At 42.5% G+C, this 22,225-nt stretch overlaps 1 protein-coding gene across 6 annotated transcripts in view; it reads right to left on the reverse strand.

The window, feature by feature from the left end:
* Positions 1 to 22,225, reverse strand: part of LAMA2 (laminin subunit alpha 2) — a 3,129,796-nt gene that overhangs the window by 392,603 nt on the left and 2,714,968 nt on the right. For all 6 annotated transcript variants that reach the window (XM_085611831.1, XM_085611827.1, XM_085611830.1 and 3 more), the window contains one exon: positions 16,297 to 16,413. In XM_085611831.1, the coding sequence (XP_085467957.1) occupies positions 16,297 to 16,413 (117 nt within the window). The remainder of the gene's footprint in view (positions 1 to 16,296; positions 16,414 to 22,225) is intronic.

The raw sequence follows: 22,225 nt of genomic DNA on the forward strand, positions 1-22,225 counted from the left end.
ATGAATCAAAAAGAGAAGTTGGTTACTTGGTTGCCCTTGGCAAATTTAGCATACACCATATCATTACACTTGTGTTTTTGGCACTCACCATTCTATTGTTATTTTGTTTTTCTCTCTCACCTCTTTCCAGATCTGTCTCCTCAAACCTTTCACATCTCTGCCACGGGTCTTCTAACAGCAATTTGTATCATACAAGCAAGCACCTTCCTACACTAAAAGCCATCTAAGGCTGATTAAAAATGTTTTGCAGCACACAAGAGACAAGGGCTATTCAAATGCAAAGTGGGGAATTTGGTTTGATTATCTACCTACTTTCTGTTTTCATCTGGCTTCCCTATTAAGTTCATACTTCCATTTGTAGGCCCATTCTCTATCACTTGACTGATTGATCAGTAGTCAATAGCCATAGCAGTCCAAGCAACTGGAGGGTTCACTCAATATTTCAAATATCCTTGTTGAAACTTACAGAATCCAAACCAGCTATACCTTCTAAACCAGTTATCAAATATGAATTTCAGGAGATACAGGCAGACTCTATAGTGGCTTCAATGATAGTAAGAGGTCAATTACAGTACTTGACAGCGTGGAAAGGGTATGGACCTGGGTAGGCTCTTAGGAACCATGAAATTGTATTTACCTGCCTACATTAGTAGCCTCCTTTCATAAAAAAGCAATCCCAGGAAAACCAACAGCAGGAAATGGGAACACTGGCTAAGAGGGTTACAGAGGAGGAGTGGGGGGCTACTGTTAGGAATCAGATCAGGATCCGATGTTTTAGAAGAATTACGAGAACGGCAGTGAGATGTTTTGCTTTAAGGCTATGGTGTACCGGCCTTTGGCTGCTGGGGCACCACGAATACCTAACTGGCCTGGGTCATGGGTGGGATTTCTGGGTCATGGCAGGCGGCAGCAATATTTAATTTGCATGCCAACACTAGGAAGATGCCTAACAACTTTGTGTTGTATTGTCTCATCGCTTTAGCTAGTTCGTCCACTGTTCCCATCTCTTACCTTTGTTGTTTATGGCTCCTCTGTAACCTGGTGTCCTTGCCTGTTTAGCCTGACCTTGGACTTTGGATTGTATGGCTATGGCATACTATTGTATACTATTGTGGCTTTCCTCCTTTATGGCTATTTGACCCTTTCCCTGCTTAGGCTGATCTTACTCACTAGATTCTGTTTTGGCTTAGGTGGTTTACAGTGGATTTGCTTGTATAACTCTCTAACATTCTTTTCCTGTTATGATGACCTTGCTCTCTGGACTTTGATTTGTCCTTGTTTTCTGGCTGTGTTTCTCCATTCCCTGTCCTTGCTCATAAGTATCCTGAATCACTGTCTGAGTTTGGGACTTACCAGCTTCACTTCCTTCCGGCTTAGGTTCACTGTGACCTGCTTTTCAGAAGCTGGTGAGTATGCATGCTTAATATATGTCTGTTGGGAATGTCATTTATTTTTGATTAACACTAAAAGTGTGCATATACATTTATTGATTAGAGGATCATTCTACCGACTGAGAATGCCTGTGAATACCTGCACAGTGACCAGATATGTAACATCAGAGAGAGCCATATACAAGAAGAGCTGGGCATGCTGTTTGACTATCTGTCTCTCAATCTCTCTCTCCCGCTCCCTCTGCCACTCCCACTCCCCTAACTCTCTGGTGTTTGGGCTGTTCTGGTGCATCCTTGTTGGTACAGAAAGGGACAAACACTGGGGTGCAAGGCGGATTGGCGTCAGAACTCCTGGGGTAAACCTAACACTAGGATTAATATTTCTAAAATGGAAATCTTAAAGAAGCAGAATACATCATTACCATCACTTTCGACTAATAATTACCTGCAAAACAGTGTAAGATTTTAAAGGGAATCTGTTAGTCGCCTGGCCTGAGATCACCAAATTGCTAAACCACTGCTAGTGGATGATGCATTTTTTTATAAGAAGGATAAATTATGTAAAATGGCTGACACCCAAACTTGTCTTTACCCCTTAGCATTTTCTGGTTTACTTCCAAAGACATTCTTTTTCTGGAGTTGAAATAGATTTTTTGATATGAAGTAAAAAAAGCATGAATCTTGAACAAAATTCTTTATAGGCAGATACAACATGGTAGGTTAGTTAGTGCAAATGTTACATGTAATTTCTGAGCTGCACAATTACATGAGATACAGTTTTCATTAACCCCCAATAGATTCAAAGACACAGACCTGTTGCTCATTGCCAATCAAATTGATTCTTCTAGCTCTCATGAGCACATCCCTACATTTTTCCAACCGATTAGGCTAAAGACTATACCTAGAATATGCCAGGTATAGCATGATAATAGGAGGAAATATCATTATACCAAACCTGTGCTCAAATAATAACACTCAGCGCAAAAGACCCCATAACATGAGACTTTATTGATGCAACACTGCGTATAGGGGATCTCACAAGGAGAATAGTGCTGTGAAGTCATTTTTCAGACTCAACAAAGAATCAAGCCTAAACAAGTGTTTGGATCGCTTTTTTTTAAATACATACAGATTACTTCATTTTTTAAAACTCTACAGTCACATAATAGTCACATAACATAGCATTGAGCTAGAACATGGCATTCCTCATACACAAATTATTGGAAGGACAGATTCTCAGCGGTATGACTATTTTATGGGGATCTAGGAAAAGGCCGAAAGCAATCTTAACTAAATGTCTAAAATAACAATTGAAAAACATATATATTATCTTAAGCAATCTCAATAAGCTTGCCACTACTGCCCTAAAAACACCTAGCTGAGAAGATAGTTGATACATGTAATGTAGCTTATATATTTAGTTCCCACCATAATAGTAGTAAGCTCATTTCCACAGTAAGAATTCAACTATCACAGGAGTGGGGAGGAGATGGCTAATCGTTTTCATATGTTTTTCTAAAGGCCATTGTTGAACCCATACCATAGTGAGACATCTATGCATCTTTACGGCAGAGGTCCTACACTCTCACTTTCTAGCGCAAAAGAAGAGAACTTTCAAGACTAGAAGTAAATGCAGATGATAACCTTCCCTGCTCCACATATCACCTGATTGAAAATATTAAAAGATCAAACAAATGGAAGGATAAGAATTCCCCATTTCAGGGAATGGCTAGCAGTGCTTAAAGAAGTTGTCAAAGTGGAAACCTTGACTGGTAGGAGTGCAAGGCCGATAGATCATTTTTAGGCGTAAACTGCCTTCAGCTAATGTGTAGCAGTGTCTGTGTGTGTCTGTCTTCACATGTGAGAAGCTCCAAAATTCCATATCTCTTAGTGTACATGTCCCAGATTATGGGCCTTATTACAAGTTTGGTGGTCCTCCTGTCAGCCCACCACCACCGCATGGACAGGAGGACTGCCAAGCCTGTCATGGTCCCAACCCACAGGATAACGAGTATGATCCAGGACGGGCAGACAGTGCTGCCTTGGTCTCATGGTGGTGGCTGTATAAAGCTCTAGGAGAGCCTGAAGAGCAGACCCCTGCAGTGACAATGCTTGCAGTGCGTTCCGGCATGGTGTGGCACACCGTGCAGGACTGGGGGTGCAATTCCAAAGGAGCACAACATGTGCCCCCCGCATATACCCCCAGGCCCTGAATCGACATGGGGCCTTGATAGGGCCCCCTTAGTTGCCTCTCTGAAACCCTTTTCATGATGGGCTCACCACCATGAAATCAGCCGTCGAATGGCAACTCATAATATGATCTGATGTGCCGGGATCGGCACCTCCTGTTTATTGAGGCCATCTGCAGCCCGTCAGTGCAGCGGGATCCTTGATCCCGGTTGAGCCGGCATTCTCGTGGCCACACTCAGAAAACTGTGGGCGAACCCACAGTGATGACAGTAGTCGGACCGCCACTCCAAGTACAGCAGTTCTGAGGACCACTGTACTTGTGATAAGGCCCTGAAAGTGGTTTTCATTGTCAATTGTATCCAGTACCCATGTCTCCCAGTGCTTGTGTGTCTCTGTATCCACGTCTCCCAGGTCTTGTTGTTTCTCGCAGCCAGTTTCTATACCTTAAAAGACCTATGTGCAGTTGTGTCATGAGTTGTCTCTTATTTTACATCCCTTCCATTGTCCTCAAATCCTTGTAAAACAATGAGAGCGTCATGCACAGTATCCCTATTTCCAAGTGTGTCTCTCCCAGTGCCTGTCTCCCAATATTTTTCTCTCTGATACATATTTCTTTCTGTATCCACGCCTCTGTACATGATTACCTGACTGCATCCATGCCTGTGTTGCAACTTTTTTCAAAATTTAGATTTCAACATATTACAGTGCTACAAATTTCGAACACATAATAATCATCCTAATTAAATAATAAAGGACTACTGTCATTTGTAAGTGCCATGGACACCAGTTTAGAAAATTCATTCTTCAATTTTTAGTTGACAGATGTTGGACCAGGTTATGGTTATAACATATTGACATATATCAAAGGAGGAACAAGGGCACCCAAAGGAATTAGACAGGGACCTTGGGTAGATACGTATTACAGGAAACAGTGGTCCCTGAAACCAAACGATAGAACAAAAAAATGAATATAGTCAAAATTGGAACTATATTATAGCCAATGTCCAGCCGGGCATGGCAACTTTAATAAGTGGAAGTTCTTAACAGTAGACCAGGAAATGTAAGTAGAAATTCGGTGGGACACAAGCCTGTATCCTATGACTTACATACCAAGTAGACAGAAAATGACAAAACACATTCAGGCAATTACAGTGATGTTTCTTTTAGAAATAATGAATAGCGAAACATCTGATATTCAGATTGCCACCTTCACACTATATTACATACAGCAATATTAAGGTGTAGGGTGGGCAACAGAGTCGACGGCGTTTCGATCCTTATGAGAGAGATACAGGATCATCATCAGGACTTAATTAGTTAAATTGCCCTTGTTTAGAATGCCTGAGTGAACATCGGACAATAAGGCAAACGTAAAACCAACATAGATATGGAAAAAATCAATAAAAATAATAAAGGGGAGGGAAGGGAAAAAGGAAAATAATAATCAATCGATTTGTAATTACATATAAACATAACATGTCGCATCAAAATGGCACTACGTCAGATCAAGGGTTCGTTCCAGTGTGCATTCCTATGCAGAAGTGACATCGCAAGCATTTGTTTTATGGCAACCAATATCTAAACAGAAATGCGGAAACAGGCGATGTTTAAAGGTTACGTTATAAAAAAGTGTAAAAGACATCATGTCATCCCTGGTTTAATAATCACTACCACTAGTTGCGCGGTGCGCTGTGAACCCGTGAGGCGCACGAGGACGCTAAGTGAAGAAGCCAGTGGTATCCGAAGGGTAAAAGGAGGGGTGGCAGGGAACGAAAGTGAAGTGGGGGTGAGTGGATGGGGGATTACCTCATGTTGCCATGGAGGCAACGGAGAAGATGCCGATTCGCGATCTGGCAACGTTGAGTTAAAAATACGAGTTAAGGTAGGACAATGCCTGTGAAGAAATGGATAACATAAGATGGGCGAAGCGTAGTAGTGATTGCGTAGGACGTGCCGTAAATGAAGGGCTTACCTACGGACAATTCTTCCGGGAAGAAGGACACGGATAGGTCTGGTGAAGGAAAGTGAAAGAAATAAATAAGGATCCAAGTGTAAGGAGCGGGACATCCGGATCGCGGGTCCGTGGTGGCAGGGCTTACCTCAATCAACTGGCAGAAATGGGTTCCGTGGCCATGCAGTGTGTACGGACGATGCCGGATCAACTGTGGAGGCAGAGAGGTGAGGCTACGTAATGTAGGTGTTTCAGGTCATGTGGGTGGTCACATGGTAGATCATGTGACCAGGGTGCAACGACGTGCGAGTGTGAAGGCGAATATCGGCGGAACCAAAGCGCCATGTTGGAAGGGTGATTAGATGATGAGAATAGTGGCCAGCGAGTAGAGGGGTGAGTAGAAAAGAAGAGGGATATAGTAAGAAAGTGAATGGTAAACGTAAATCGCATATTACAAAGGATTTTCAATATATACATACATATAAATAAACCATGTAATTTAGGTGGAACAATAACCATCAGACATCCAGTGATGGGAAACGATTAACATTAATCACGGAGCCTGGTGTGGAACCCACGAGGGTGTGACCTAGAGTAGGTATTAGTCATTGTTCAGAAAATTGTAGAGTGAAATGAATCCAAAAAAGTTCATAGCAAAGAGGTCCAGTCCTCAAGGCGATTCAGCCCACTGTGTATGCTTCCTGTTTTGAGAATCCATTTCAGTTCCTCTTTGTTTAACAGTTGGGCGAGATCAGCGCCCCTGGGTGGGATCTTCACTACAGAGATTACTGTCCAGCGTATTTCATTCTCAGAGTGGCCCTTGGCCTCAAAATGTTCGACCAATGGAGCGTTCGGAGTTTTGCATCTTAATCTGCTTCTGTGTTGGCAGATTCGTACCCGGATTTTTTGTGTGGTCTGACCTATGTAAATCATATCGCAGGGACATAAGATAGCATAAATCACATTACAGGTGTTACAATTACTGAATTGTGTGAGTGGTTTACGTATATTTCCATATACAAATTCCTTGCAGTCATTGGTAAAACCACATACAGAACAATTGCCACATTTATTATGACCAGTCAAAGATGGTAACGACCAAAGGTCATGAAGGGTACCGGTGTTTGTGGTGCTAGGGAGAGCTGCTCTGACCAAGTGGTCCTTAATGTTCTTGTTTTTCTTAAAAGCAAAGAGAGGTTTCTCTAGGTTCAGTATTCCAGCATTAACTACACTCCAATGCTTTAGAATGCTTTTCCGTAGTTTGTGTGAGGAGAGGGAAAAAGTTGTAACGCATACTATGCGATTCTCTGATTTTTTGTTTTTGGGTTCCAAGAGAGTGTCCCTGGGACAGTACCAAGCTCTTTTGAGGGAATTTCGGATCAGTCTTTTGGGATAGCCTCTGGAGGTCAATTTGTTGCTTAGTACTTTAGCTTCCCTGAAATAATCTTCCTTAAGAGTGCAATTGCGTCTGATGCGGAGATACTGAGAATAGGGAAGGGAGTCTCTAAGAGCTCTGGGATGATTGCTGCTGTATTTCAACAAGGTATTGCGCTCAGTTGGTTTTCTGAACAGGCTAGTGATCAGAAACCCGTCTCTGTGAATTATATTGAGGTCAAGAAAAGGAATGGAAATTTTGTTGTGTGTGAGTGTAAATTTCAAACCACCGCAGTTGTTATTCAGCCAGTGAAGGAAATTTTCGAGCATTGTCTGGGTGTCATGCCAAATAAGGAAAATATCGTCTATGTATCGTTTCCAGAGTGACAGGGCAGAGAAAAAAGGATTGAGTGGGACCATTATACAGTTCGTCTCCAGAGCATTCATGTAAAGGATCGCCAAATTTGGGGCAAAAACTGCCCCCATCGATGTTCCTTTAGTTTGCTGATAGTAATGCCCGTCAAACAAAAAGAAATTCCTGGTCAGGCAGATCTCAAGAAGTTGCAAAATAAAAATAGTTGGAACTGCGTGTGGTCTGATGCGTGTCTCTAAAGTTTCTTCAATAACGAGCAATGCATCTCGTTGGGGGATGTTAGTGTAAAGAGACTCAACATCGAGAGTGCAGAGTGTATCTGTAGAGGGATCAAAACTGTGGTTTTCTACCAATGTGATCATCTGCATACTGTCTCTGACATAATATGGTGTAGATGGGACGAACTCCTTTATGAAAAAATCTACATACAAGCCTAGTGGCTCTAGAATGGAGCCGCAACCGGAGACGATAGGACGTCCAGGGGGGTGTTCAGTGTCCTTGTGGATTTTGGGTAGGGTATAAATAACTGGTATCCGAGGGGCCTTAGCATTCAAAAACTGGTATTCGAGTTTAGAAAGGAAACCTTCGTCTAGGCCAGATTTGGTGGTTTGCTGGATCATTTGTTTGAGTTCATTAGTGGGGTTAGTGGGTAGTCTACAGTAGTGATCTGTATTCCCTAGCTGTCTTAATATTTCGTTTTTGTAGGTAGTGGTTTCCTGGAGTACTATCCCTCCCCCTTTATCAGCAGGTTTGATGACTATCGTGTTGTTATTCTTAAGAGTCTGAAGTGCTGATTTTTCTGCCAGTGAGATATTGTAAGGGATATAGTGGTGTTCTTTGGCCAGTTGTGACAGGTCATTTAACACCAATTTTTCAAAGGTGGAAATCTCCGGTGGGACCATATTGGCCGACGGGGAGAAAGTGGAAGGAGGCCTCAAAGGAGTATTAGGTGCTTTCGGTAAAAAAGGATTTAACAGGAAATAGCTGTGTAATCTCAGTTTGCGAAAAAATCTCAAGACTTCTGTTTGTAGGTCGAGAAAATTGGTTTTTGTGATGGGTACGAATGACAAACCCTTGCTAAGTATCGATAATTCTGAGTCATCCAAGTGGTGTTCAGTGAGATTGAATATAGGGAGTGAGAGATTGGATTGTATCTGGGTGAGGGAGGTGGTGGTGTCCATGTGCTCTGATTGGTCTACCAGCGGTAGTAATTGCGTCGGGTTTGCCGTTCGCCTGGTTGGTTTTGCCAATGGGCACGTTTCAGACCCCCTCTCCTTGGTGGCTCGTGCTGGCCACGTCCTAAAAAAGAGGTTGAAGGTTGTGGATTAACTGGTGTTCTATTGGCACTACTAGTCCCTTCGCCTGGGTCTGAGCTATCAGAGGATTCTACAGAAGTGTCAGAGAATCCAACTAGAGTTTGTCCTCTATTGAAACGTCCCCAGGGGCGGTTGTTGCGTTGGTTATTATAGGATCGATTGACGTAGAAATCTTTGGTGAGACCAAACCACTGTTTCCTGTAATACGTATCTACCCTTAACTCTCTCCCTTTTTCCCTCGCATCACTTCGTGTGGAACTCAAAAAACTACTTGAAGAGATAACAGATATTGAACGACAAATAACAAGCAACGACACGATTTCTGACAGTAAGCAGCTGTTAGAACAAGTTCAAAAAACAGTGGAAGAATTCTATAGAATAGAACAGAATAAGAAATCTACCAAAGTAAAGAAAGATATTAAGAGCTATTCTATTAAGAGCTATTCTACTGAACGTACTTATCCCTATCTCACCAAAGATTTCTACGTCAATCGATCCTATAATTTCCACCTTTGAAAAATTGGTGTTAAATGACCTGTCACAACTGGCCAAAGAACACCACTATATCCCTTACAATATCTCACTGGCAGAAAAATCAGCACTTCAGACTCTTAAGAATAACAACACGATAGTCATCAAACCTGCTGATAAAGGGGGAGGGATAGTACTCCAGGAAACCACTACCTACAAAAACGAAATATTAAGACAGCTAGGGAATACAGATCACTACTGTAGACTACCCACTAACCCCACTAACCCCACTAATGAACTCAAACAAATGATCCAGCAAACCACCAAATCTGGCCTAGACGAAGGTTTCCTTTCTAAACTCGAATACCAGTTTTTGAATGCTAAGGCCCCTCGGATACCAGTTATTTATACCCTACCCAAAATCCACAAGGACACTGAACACCCCCCTGGACGTCCTATCGTCTCCGGTTGCGGCTCCATTCTAGAGCCACTAGGCTTGTATGTAGATTTTTTCATAAAGGAGTTCGTCCCATCTACACCATATTATGTCAGAGACAGTATGCAGATGATCACATTGGTAGAAAACCACAGTTTTGATCCCTCTACAGATACACTCTGCACTCTCGATGTTGAGTCTCTTTACACTAACATCCCCCAACGAGATGCATTGCTCGTTATTGAAGAAACTTTAGAGACACGCATCAGACCACACGCAGTTCCAACTATTTTTATTTTGCAACTTCTTGAGATCTGCCTGACCAGGAATTTCTTTTTGTTTGACGGGCATTACTATCAGCAAACTAAAGGAACATCGATGGGGGCAGTTTTTGCCCCAAATTTGGCGATCCTTTACATGAATGCTCTGGAGACGAACTGTATAATGGTCCCACTCAATCCTTTTTTCTCTGCCCTGTCACTCTGGAAACGATACATAGACGATATTTTCCTTATTTGGCATGACACCCAGACAATGCTCGAAAATTTCCTTCACTGGCTGAATAACAACTGCGGTGGTTTGAAATTTACACTCACACACAACAAAATTTCCATTCCTTTTCTTGACCTCAATATAATTCACAGAGACGGGTTTCTGATCACTAGCCTGTTCAGAAAACCAACTGAGCGCAATACCTTGTTGAAATACAGCAGCAATCATCCCAGAGCTCTTAGAGACTCCCTTCCCTATTCTCAGTATCTCCGCATCAGACGCAATTGCACTCTTAAGGAAGATTATTTCAGGGAAGCTAAAGTACTAAGCAACAAATTGACCTCCAGAGGCTATCCCAAAAGACTGATCCGAAATTCCCTCAAAAGAGCTTGGTACTGTCCCAGGGACACTCTCTTGGAACCCAAAAACAAAAAATCAGAGAATCGCATAGTATGCGTTACAACTTTTTCCCTCTCCTCACACAAACTACGGAAAAGCATTCTAAAGCATTGGAGTGTAGTTAATGCTGGAATACTGAACCTAGAGAAACCTCTCTTTGCTTTTAAGAAAAACAAGAACATTAAGGACCACTTGGTCAGAGCAGCTCTCCCTAGCACCACAAACACCGGTACCCTTCATGACCTTTGGTCGTTACCATCTTTGACTGGTCATAATAAATGTGGCAATTGTTCTGTATGTGGTTTTACCAATGACTGCAAGGAATTTGTATATGGAAATATACGTAAACCACTCACACAATTCAGTAATTGTAACACCTGTAATGTGATTTATGCTATCTTATGTCCCTGCGATATGATTTACATAGGTCAGACCACACAAAAAATCCGGGTACGAATCTGCCAACACAGAAGCAGATTAAGATGCAAAACTCCGAACGCTCCATTGGTCGAACATTTTGAGGCCAAGGGCCACTCTGAGAATGAAATACGCTGGACAGTAATCTCTGTAGTGAAGATCCCACCCAGGGGCGCTGATCTCGCCCAACTGTTAAACAAAGAGGAACTGAAATGGATTCTCAAAACAGGAAGCATACACAGTGGGCTGAATCGCCTTGAGGACTGGACCTCTTTGCTATGAACTTTTTTGGATTCATTTCACTCTACAATTTTCTGAACAATGACTAATACCTACTCTAGGTCACACCCTCGTGGGTTCCACACCAGGCTCCGTGATTAATGTTAATCGTTTCCCATCACTGGATGTCTGATGGTTATTGTTCCACCTAAATTACATGGTTTATTTATATGTATGTATATATTGAAAATCCTTTGTAATATGCGATTTACGTTTACCATTCACTTTCTTACTATATCCCTCTTCTTTTCTACTCACCCCTCTACTCGCTGGCCACTATTCTCATCATCTAATCACCCTTCCAACATGGCGCTTTGGTTCCGCCGATATTCGCCTTCACACTCGCACGTCGTTGCACCCTGGTCACATGATCTACCATGTGACCACCCACATGACCTGAAACACCTACATTACGTAGCCTCACCTCTCTGCCTCCACAGTTGATCCGGCATCGTCCGTACACACTGCATGGCCACGGAACCCATTTCTGCCAGTTGATTGAGGTAAGCCCTGCCACCACGGACCCGCGATCCGGATGTCCCGCTCCTTACACTTGGATCCTTATTTATTTCTTTCACTTTCCTTCACCAGACCTATCCGTGTCCTTCTTCCCGGAAGAATTGTCCGTAGGTAAGCCCTTCATTTACGGCACGTCCTACGCAATCACTACTACGCTTCGCCCATCTTATGTTATCCATTTCTTCACAGGCATTGTCCTACCTTAACTCGTATTTTTAACTCAACGTTGCCAGATCGCGAATCGGCATCTTCTCCGTTGCCTCCATGGCAACATGAGGTAATCCCCCATCCACTCACCCCCACTTCACTTTCGTTCCCTGCCACCCCTCCTTTTACCCTTCGGATACCACTGGCTTCTTCACTTAGCGTCCTCGTGCGCCTCACGGGTTCACAGCGCACCGCGCAACTAGTGGTAGTGATTATTAAACCAGGGATGACATGATGTCTTTTACACTTTTTTATAACGTAACCTTTAAACATCGCCTGTTTCCGCATTTCTGTTTAGATATTGGTTGCCATAAAACAAATGCTTGCGATGTCACTTCTGCATAGGAATGCACACTGGAACGAACCCTTGATCTGACGTAGTGCCATTTTGATGCGACATGTTATGTTTATATGTAATTACAAATCGATTGATTATTATTTTCCTTTTTCCTTTTTCCCTTCCCTCCCCTTTATTATTTTTATTGATTTTTTCCATATCTATGTTGGTTTTACGTTTGCCTTATTGTCCGATGTTCACTCAGGCATTCTAAACAAGGGCAATTTAACTAATTAAGTCCTGATGATGATCCTGTATCTCTCTCATAAGGATCGAAACGCCGTCGACTCTGTTGCCCACCCTACACCTTAATATTGCTGTATGTAATATAGTGTGAAGGTGGCAATCTGAATATCAGATGTTTCGCTATTCATTATTTCTAAAAGAAACATCACTGTAATTGCCTGAATGTGTTTTGTCATTTTCTGTCTACTTGGTATGTAAGTCATAGGATACAGGCTTGTGTCCCACCGAATTTCTACTTACATTTCCTGGTCTACTGTTAAGAACTTCCACTTATTAAAGTTGCCATGCCCGGCTGGACATTGGCTATAATATAGTTCCAATTTTGACTATATTCATTTTTTTGTTATAACATATTGACATGGCACTCTCAATCAAAGAATAATTATTGTAATGTAGGATCTACCAAAGGGATAAGTCGCCACAAACCCAGTGCACTGGTTGCTCCTGACACTGTGATATAACTCACCTTAGGGAACAGACAGGAGTCAATGGTGAGCACACAAACTCTAACACCTGAAAAAACATTTAATGTTACACAGGCCCTCATCACCAGTGGCTTAACCACACCTTTGCAAGGCACCTGGAAAGCAGGAATGCCTGCTTGTTACTCTCAATCGGTGGGCAGTTTTCACCCGGATATTTTGGTGTAAACTTGTGAGCCGCTGTATCGCCAAGGACTTTCTGACAATCTGTATTTCTGATATGGCCGGTAACATCTATTGCCCAAAAATAGTAGATATACCTACAGAAAAGTAAACACAAGGAGATGATGAACGGAGTGCTAAATCTTTTCAGACACTCACCTCCAGTCACATATATGGGTTGAATCCATCACTCTTCTTTAGCTCATTTCGCCACCCCAGTTCAGACCCAGCTATATGCAAATCAGTCTTGACCCTGTGCCTCATGGGAACAGTCCAGCTGGAACTGCCAATCCAGCTCCTCCCTGGACCGGAAACAAGCATCCTCGGACCGGTTTCAGGGTAACACCCCTCATCAGCCAGGCAAGCTTGAATCCAGTGGTAAAGTGAGCAAGTGACCCACAATTGGGCATACCCTGCCAACTTAGGGCGAACATAGCAAACACAATGAGATGATGGACGGAGCGCTGCATCTTTTCAGACACTCACCTCCAGTCACAGATATGGGTTGAATCCCTCACTCTTCTTTAGCTCACTTCGCCACCCCAGTTCACACCCAACTATATGCAAATCAGTCTTGACCCTGTGCCTCATGGGAACAATCCAGCCCGAACTGCCAATCCAGCTCCTCCCTGGACCGGAATCAAGCATCCTGGGACTGGTTTCGGGGTAACACCCTCCATCAGCCAGGCAAGCTTGAATCCAGTGGTAAAGTGAGCAAGTGACCCACATCTGGGCATACCCTGCCAACTTAGTGTGAACATAGCAAACACAATGAGATGATGGACGGAGCACTGAAACTTTTCATACACTCACTCCCAGAAAAGTGGCACTACCAATGTACATATTTTGTTGTGATTTAAGGTCACAATATCCCTAATTAGCCACATACGACACTGAAGTTGTAGAAGCACCTGACTTTCATTTAATGTATTAGTTTATTTCAGGCTAAGCAGCACTTTAAAACTTCGATTTGACCTCAATCACTATAAAGCGCTACATGTACACTATAAACGTGAACACGCTTTCGTACCAGAACTGAGGGGAGATGAAAAGCATCAGACAAACATGAAAGGATGGCACTTGTTACTGACATGTACACCAGTTCCACTGCTGAAGTTTAAGTGGCAACAAGAAAGTAAGTTGTACCACTTCCACAGTAGCGCAGCATTACGCATGTGCACCAGTAATAAGTCCTCTGTCAGGAGCCATCATATTCAGATGATATTCGATCACCTGCCATTACGGTTTAAGAAGACTTTAATAAAGGAACTGCTAACTTCATGACCGAAGGCTCCAAGAAATACTCATGCACTCACCCACAGAGAGCATTCGCCAGGGTAAACAAACAAATTAATATCGCTGGTTGCTTTGCCAACACTAAAAAGAATTTCATGATGTAAGCTATGTGTGGTATGCATAGAGATAAGTACAAAATACACTACTCTTTACACATCCTGTATGGGCTTCCTATATGCTAAGTCAACAGCAAGAAGATATAGCATTAAGATACTAGAAACAGACTTCTAAACCTTGCAGTAGTGTGCCCATATGAAGCATAGTTCCGATAAAGAAAAAAACTCTCACGCTGGGATGATATGACCTATTTAGTTCAGATGGATATTCATTATGCAGCAAATTTACCTGTGTGGTAAATGTGCTCAAATACAATATGCAAAGTAAATGATGATCCTATTCTCATATGGCTTTGCATGTATGATCCTTCAGCAGTACACAATCAATAATCAGCTACTTCAAAATACAATAGAGTTAAGGGCCTGATATAGGAGTCGGCATAGGGAATACGCTGTCACAAATGTGACAGATAACCTGTCCGCTGCATTATGATCCCCAAAGTGTAGGATGTGATCCTAATATGGCGAACGGGATAGCCGTCACATTTGTGACGGGGTGTTCCCCTCCACGACTTCTAAATCAGGCCCTAAATCTTTTAATGTCCCTTTACTGTCCTTTACTTTCCAGGAAGCTGGGCTTAGGGATTTCTAACTAGGACCTCTCAATCAATTCCCAAAGTCCTATCCTTCTTGGTATCTTCTACTAGATAACTTTCAAAAGGAGGGGTTATTTACTAAGGTTTTTCATGCACGCACACCTGGCAGAAGACAACGCAAAGCTTTGTATCAATTTACTTACCACTAAGAATGCCTACGGTTGAGCACACAATTGCATAGTGCTGCGTAAGCACCCATGCTCTCTTAGGAGATAATCCCTAGAGTTCCAATATAAATATTTGGGATTAGCCTCTATTCACAAATAAGTGCCAAAAATCACACCAGAAATCCATAACAAATTGAAATGTATTCATCAGTGTTTGTCCACAGACCACAGATTTGTTAAAAGGAAGACGTTTTGATTCTCCACAAGCAATCTTCTACCAAGGTAGAGGGTTTGTTCACTGTTAATATCAAGTGTGTGGAAGAGCAGATACTTCCTGTATTGAGACTGCTGTTTTCTACCCTGTTTGTAAGCTTTGCCATCAGGGATCTTCCATTAAAACGAGCAAAAACAATTACACAAGTAATTCTAGAAACCAGGAACGTGTCATGCACCTGTTCGCCATACTCCCATACCCTTGGGAAAATGGGCCAGATTCACAAAAGTAATCTGAGACAAAATCCTAACTTTATGATTTATGGTATTTACAAAGGGCATTTAGGAGTAGTAAAGTTATGATTTTGTCTCAGTTAAACTTAAGTTTTACTTAAGTTAAACTTAAGACCAAAACTTACGTTTGACTGAGAAAAAATCCTAACTTTACTACTCCTAAATGCCCTTTGTGAATACCAAAAATCATAAAGTTAGGATTTTGTCTCAGATTACTTTTGTAAAGCTGTAACAAACCACAAATGACACACCCTCCTTGCCCCCTGTTTGCCACATACTCTAAACTGAACTTTTTCTGCATACAAGATCCCGATAAATACGATGAAAAGAATAACTACTGGTATGTATGATCTATATGTGTCATTGTATGTGTAATATAGTCAATAGCTGAAGCCTGACACTAAATGGATTCCCTAACGTGTGAAAGATTTCTTGCACATCTGTCTGCCACAAATGAATGAGAAGCAGAAAATATTAAATTCACATCTGAAATAAGTTATCACCCGATCAACTGTGGGTGAAAGTCTAAGGGCAGTCCTTCATCTCTTAATAAATAACAAGACATGCAGAAATATACTATAGACAAACCTATGAAACGTGACGGATAAAAGCCATGGCCCGTTAGCACTTACCACTGGGAATTGCAGACAGTTTCCCAACGGTATTATTCAAGTCTCTGAGAAGATCATGGTTCTTTCTTTCTGCATTCTGCAGCCTCTGGCGTATGCCGTTCAGGTGGTCTCCATTCTCTGTGGAATAAAAAAAGAAAAATCATATTTTATTTCCACCTTTTCTAAGCGATTGCAAAGAGTACGCTAGCATCAATGTGAACAGTAAGACAACCAGTGAGTACCATCACACAGTATGATGCTCAAATCTGCAATGGATACAAATTAAATTGAATGTATCCAGTTAACTTTTTTTGACTGCCAAATTCCACACGCCCTACTTTCAGCCACATCAATCAACATTGCATAACCTATTCCTGCAATTAATGGATTCCTCATATGTATCTGCTACTCATGTGATACTTTTGAGAAGTTACAGTCGCAAGGTGTTGCTTAAATATGCCGGGCAATGTTTCAGCCGATTGAAAGCATGACATTGACTTTCCCACTGTCATGCAGTTTATGGGAGAGTATGTTAATTTTTTACTCATCACCCTTGGTCATGTAGTAACTGTTCATGCCAATGTTGCTATACATAACTTAGAAAACCAAGGTGCTAAAGAAACAAAATGCAACATGATTCAGCTATGATGCCATGGAAGGGCAATGATGATGTACATTTTAGTGATTAACTTTTGTGATTTTAAAGTCTGTGATTTGTTTGTAATTGTTTTTAACATGTACTTTTATGGTCTTTTTTGACCAAATAAAGATTATTTTGAACCTTAAACTTAGGAAACCTTACATGGATTTAAGTCAAGGAAGTCTTAGAACTGTTTACAATCTTGACAAGTGAAGGCTATTTATGATTTTTAGCGCCAAGAAACCAATGTTGTATATTTAGGGCCTGATTATGAGTTTGGCGGTGTAGGAGCGGGATGTACGATCGGCGCCCTGCTCTACACCACCAGATTTGACTGCCAGCTCCCCACCAGATCAGGAGTTTTTGCCTTGTCGGATGGGCGGTCTTTTGTCGGTGCCTATTAGAAAAGCACTGCAATAGGAGCGGCAAAGCCTATTCTTGCACGTCGTGGACTGTGAAGTCCATGCCGTGCAGGAACAGGAAGTGCATGCACACAAGGAGGCATACGCTGTGACCCCCCCCCGCCCCCCTGCACGCATCCCTGTCCTTGATGCGAAAGGGTGCCCTGTAGGGCCCCATTTATTTCCTCACCGCCACCCTTTCCATGGCGGGCTTACCGCCATGAAAAGAGCGGATGTGAGGAAACTCGTAATATGCTTGGCGGTTCTGCAGTGGCACCACCAGCATACTGCGGCCTCACACTGCTGCAGCACCGCTGAGGCATCACCGAACCCCGGTGGTTGCAGCAGTCCTTTGGCGGTCCGACCGACAAACTAGTAATAGGGTGGTTAGACCACCGTTGCGGCAAGGCACGCACCACCACCGTGGAGTTCACAATAAACTAATACTGATAATATTACGTGACCTTTTTTCTCTGTGCTATTGATCATTTTGTATTTCTGATGTTATTGTTGTTATCAACTGTTTTACTTTGATATGTGACAGTGGCAACTCCCACATTTGAGTGTTCATTTTTTAAGATCCTGCAGTCTGATAGTTTGAAGCTGTGCACCACTTCTTCAGATTCTCAGACTGACAGTAGAAAGCATACACAGAGTGTGCATGACAGCCTGAACAAGTTCTCCTTGCCTGCCAAGGCAAAAGCGGTATGTGCATGCTTTTTCACCTGTCAGTGTGACAACCTCAAGCAGTTTTGGACTGACCCTAAAAAAATCATATACAACAAACTGTGCATTTATTGGTGGGTTAGAAGACCTCTTCTAGACGAGAAACAGTCATTACTATGACGGCTGAACCACACGTTGCCTTTGCAATACGGTCAGAACAACAAATGCGTCTTAACCACACATTAATTTACCATGCATGTTGTTACAACGACATGCCTTAGGTAAAACAGTGCTGGACTTTAAAGTCAAATGCTTTCCCTACTGTTGCGCTAACTGTATTTGGAATAGTAAATTATACTGTTCCTAAATCCATCGCTTTCCCTAAGGCAAGTTGTTGCAAAGACTTGCGTGGTCAAGCAATTCGTGGTTTAGAAGCATTTGTTGTTTCTACCACGTTGTTAAGGAACGCGTGGTTTAGGCATGCGTGGTTGTCATACAACACTTCTAGACTGTATGTGCAATTTGTGCATTTAGAGTGCTGACAGTCACCACTCTACACGGGTAGAGGTGGGACTTGAAGCAGGACTCACACATCTCTATCAGAGTGCTGCCTCTCAACACTCTAACCAACTGCAAGTCCCAGGGCCACTATTACAGCGCGATTAACAGGGTAGGACCAACTCAGGCCTTGCACTGTCTATCCCACTGTGTGTCCATGATCTATAAACGGAGAGTCAGAGGCTGTGGAGTTCCCAAAGCAGAACAGAGTCAGACAGCAGAGGGTACGTGAAATAACAAAAACGATCACATGCTGTAAGCATGTGTGCATGCTAGAGAGGCACTATGTGTCTAATTGGGTGTGTGCAAGAGTGAGAGTGAGTGAATGAGTAAGAGCGATGGAATCAAACAATGAATACGAGTGAGAATGAATGTTAATCAATGCGAGTGCAAGAGTGACAGACATTGAGAGTGACAGAATGCGAGTGAGCTAAAGTGAGATAGTGAGTGGGATAGTGAATGTGAGTTATAGAGTGAATGCAACAGAGTCAGCAAGAGAGTGAGGGGCAGAGGATATCAGTGAGAGAATGAGTGAGCGTGAATAAGAGTGAGTGAGAGAGAGAGAGTGAAAAAGAAGGTGAGTGTTAAATGAGTTTCCAGCTCACGTTTCTCTCCCTCTGTCCACATGGTCTTCACAGGGAGACCATGTGAACAGAGCCGATAGCATGTGACACACAGTCACGCCGTGTGAGTTGATCGATCTGCTATGCTGGTGCGGGAGAATCAATTGTTCTATTGGCATGCTGACTAGTACATGTGTGGTTGTTCATTAATGGGAATGTAACCCATTTTGATCTATTGGCAAAGTTTGATGTTGGGAAAGTTTCACTTTCCGTTCTGCAAAACGTTTTCAGCACAATAGATGCAAAACGGTAATTGACTTATATTGCCACACAAACATACTTTCCTATAGTTTTCCTGCATAAAGTCAGCTCCTGCAGTCGTTTTTGCTGCATTTTTAAACAAAACATGGGGAAGTACATAACATCTCAAGAAGTTTATGCTAGTTTGTATTTTTCCTAAACCTGGCACAAACCTGTTCATAGTGACTACTAAAAAGATTTGTTGGATGAGTAACCCTTAATGCAACATTAATGTAGCAGGTCGTTGAGCACTGGTTTGTCATTTAAGCCTTGGATGGAGTGCGTCATTCTGCTGGTTTAGTAGAGTTATTTGCTATGAAATCATCCACCTTTTAAATTTAGAAAGCAGAATATTCCAAGATACATGGCTTATTTCAGCATTGGCTGTCTCAGTCTCCATGCATGTTGTTCAGTTCATCCAGCAGCAGAAAGAGGAGCTCCTGTTCCACATGTTGGTAGGTGACTGTGGCATTCAGTCACACCACATGGGCTACTTACCTCTGTACTCCAAGATATGATTCACGGCTGGACCTTAGTCATTACTTGTGCTGATGTGGCCAAGTAGTTTTCTAGTCACACCCAGTAAATTTCTCTTGGTCCTCAAATCATCAAGGTATATCCACCAGCTATGTAGAGTCAAGAAAACAGACAGGTGTCCCATCCTCCCCACCACTACATTGTACTGCAGCAAGGGCCATACTGTGGTCTTGCCAGGAATCTGATAGGATAATTTGTGAGTTCCGGAAGGTCCATCCTGTTACTTTTCACACACATACATAAGACAAGCGTATTTAGATCATAGCCGATGGTCTGGTAGTTAACCAGGAGGTGGATGTCATAACCTCTGTCTCCACGGCAGAGGACCGTCATCCCTACTTAAGTATCCCCACCTGCATCTTGGGGATCTCAGGTCCAGAGCGACTCCTGTTCCCGCCAGGAAGGTTTACAGCGCTCGCCTGGCAAAGTTTGTTCCCAAGAGCGGTATTTGCTTTGTCCAAATAAGAAAAAAATGGCCCAGTGTTCTGCATTTTCCCTCTTGACATCACCCATACTTTGCAAGGCAGACATGAGCAGGTACTATGAGTGATGGTAGTCTCACCCTCATTAGGGTGGGATGACCGCCACTGTGACCCAGCAATCTTGTGGTGGACCAACCACCGGGATAGGGGTTTCCATCGGCAGAGTCAGTAGAGGCTCTGCTGACTGTAACCCAGGACTACTTCCCCCAACTCTAATTAAGAGTGGAGGAACTGTTGGTTTAGCAAGATGGGCAAACTGGTAATCTTTATTGCACTCTACCCTAGAAAGGAAAATATGTAGTAAGTTTAACTTCTACATTGGCAAAAGGGAACATGAAAATGTTTTACAGAATGAAGATCACAAGCATGGTACGTATTGGTAGATAGAGCTTCTAAGTGTCCTTGTCGTCATTGCTAGTAGATAAGATCTTGCATCAGGGGAAGTGAAATACAGTGTTGCAAACTTGAACCAGCTGAATACAGCCTTAGACCTGCAGAACCCATGCACAGAGTTAGGTTACGTTGGAGTAAAATTCCAGATGTTCTTGTGAGTGCTGCTTCTTGGATACTTGTGTTTCTTACTCCTCATGAATGTATGATAGCAAGCCTTTTGGGTCATTTTCACATAGGATCATGAGGTTTTCTTCGCTGCAGTGACGTGGTGAGAACAGTAGCCTGAGAATTCGTGGTGACAACAGACTTACTTGACTAATGTATTTGTGTACACACTTTACAAGAAGTAAGGCAGAACTATATATGACTAATACATAACCCTGTACGTATATTTTGTATTTATGAAATATAGGCACACAGCATAAGTATTAATGGCTAATTATAATACCAATAAGAATAACAAAGTAGCGTCATATAGAATAAAAAAAAGCCGGGCCCACGCAAAGAGGTCACAAGTTAGAAATAGTCTGCGTTTCTATTGCCCTTGCTGATCAGACATAAACACAGAAAGCTATTAGAAGGCCTGGGAGTTTGCAGATAGATGCTGACCATCCTAGTCCTCTCTGACCAGGATGTAGGGAGCTGTGTTACGCCTCCTAAACAGGAGTTTAATTGGACTGAAACCTTCAGCTATCTCATGGAGCACAGACCACCAATGAAGAAAGAGTCAACATTTGCTGTTTACTTTCTGGAGTTTCCACTTACCACCCTTTCCTTTACCCCACCAGCAATTAGGAATGTGTTGAGAGGCTAGAGGTGAGCGAAAGGGTCAAATCATTGTGTCATTGGTTGTCAGGTTGTTCATGATGTCACTTCCGCCATCCCAGACATTTTCGAGAATCAATATCCTTCAATGAATGCAGTAGCTACATTCATCCTGGGGCCCTGCACCTGGATTTATCTTGAGGAGGTACTCCTGTAAGACCCCTCTGGTGGACCCAAAGGAGTGAGACTCTCGGCCCACGAGCTACTCTACTCAGTTAATCTACAGCAATTCAATTTGAAATGATGGTATTCTTAAAATTAAGCAAAACAAGCCATCTCTTTCATTCCACCAACCCTTTTTTTCAAGCAATGCGCGCTTTAAAAATGTAAAACAACATCAACTGCACAAGATCATAAATGCTAAGTCTTGCTCGAACTAGCATTTCTGGAGCCTCACGGGAAAACATTCTGCCACGCGGCCATCAGCAGCATTTGACTGGAACTCTGTGTTACAACAGTAGCCAAATTCCACTAGTTCTGCAGGCAGAATGACAGTCCATCCAACCCTAATAAAGACTCAATGAAAGTGGCCCGAGCCGGTCACTTACAAAATACCATGGCATGTGCTACCAATACGAAAACAAT

Source organism: Triturus cristatus, chromosome 6 (assembly GCF_964204655.1).
Source record: "Triturus cristatus chromosome 6, aTriCri1.1, whole genome shotgun sequence".
Classification (NCBI taxonomy): domain Eukaryota; kingdom Metazoa; phylum Chordata; class Amphibia; order Caudata; family Salamandridae; genus Triturus; species Triturus cristatus.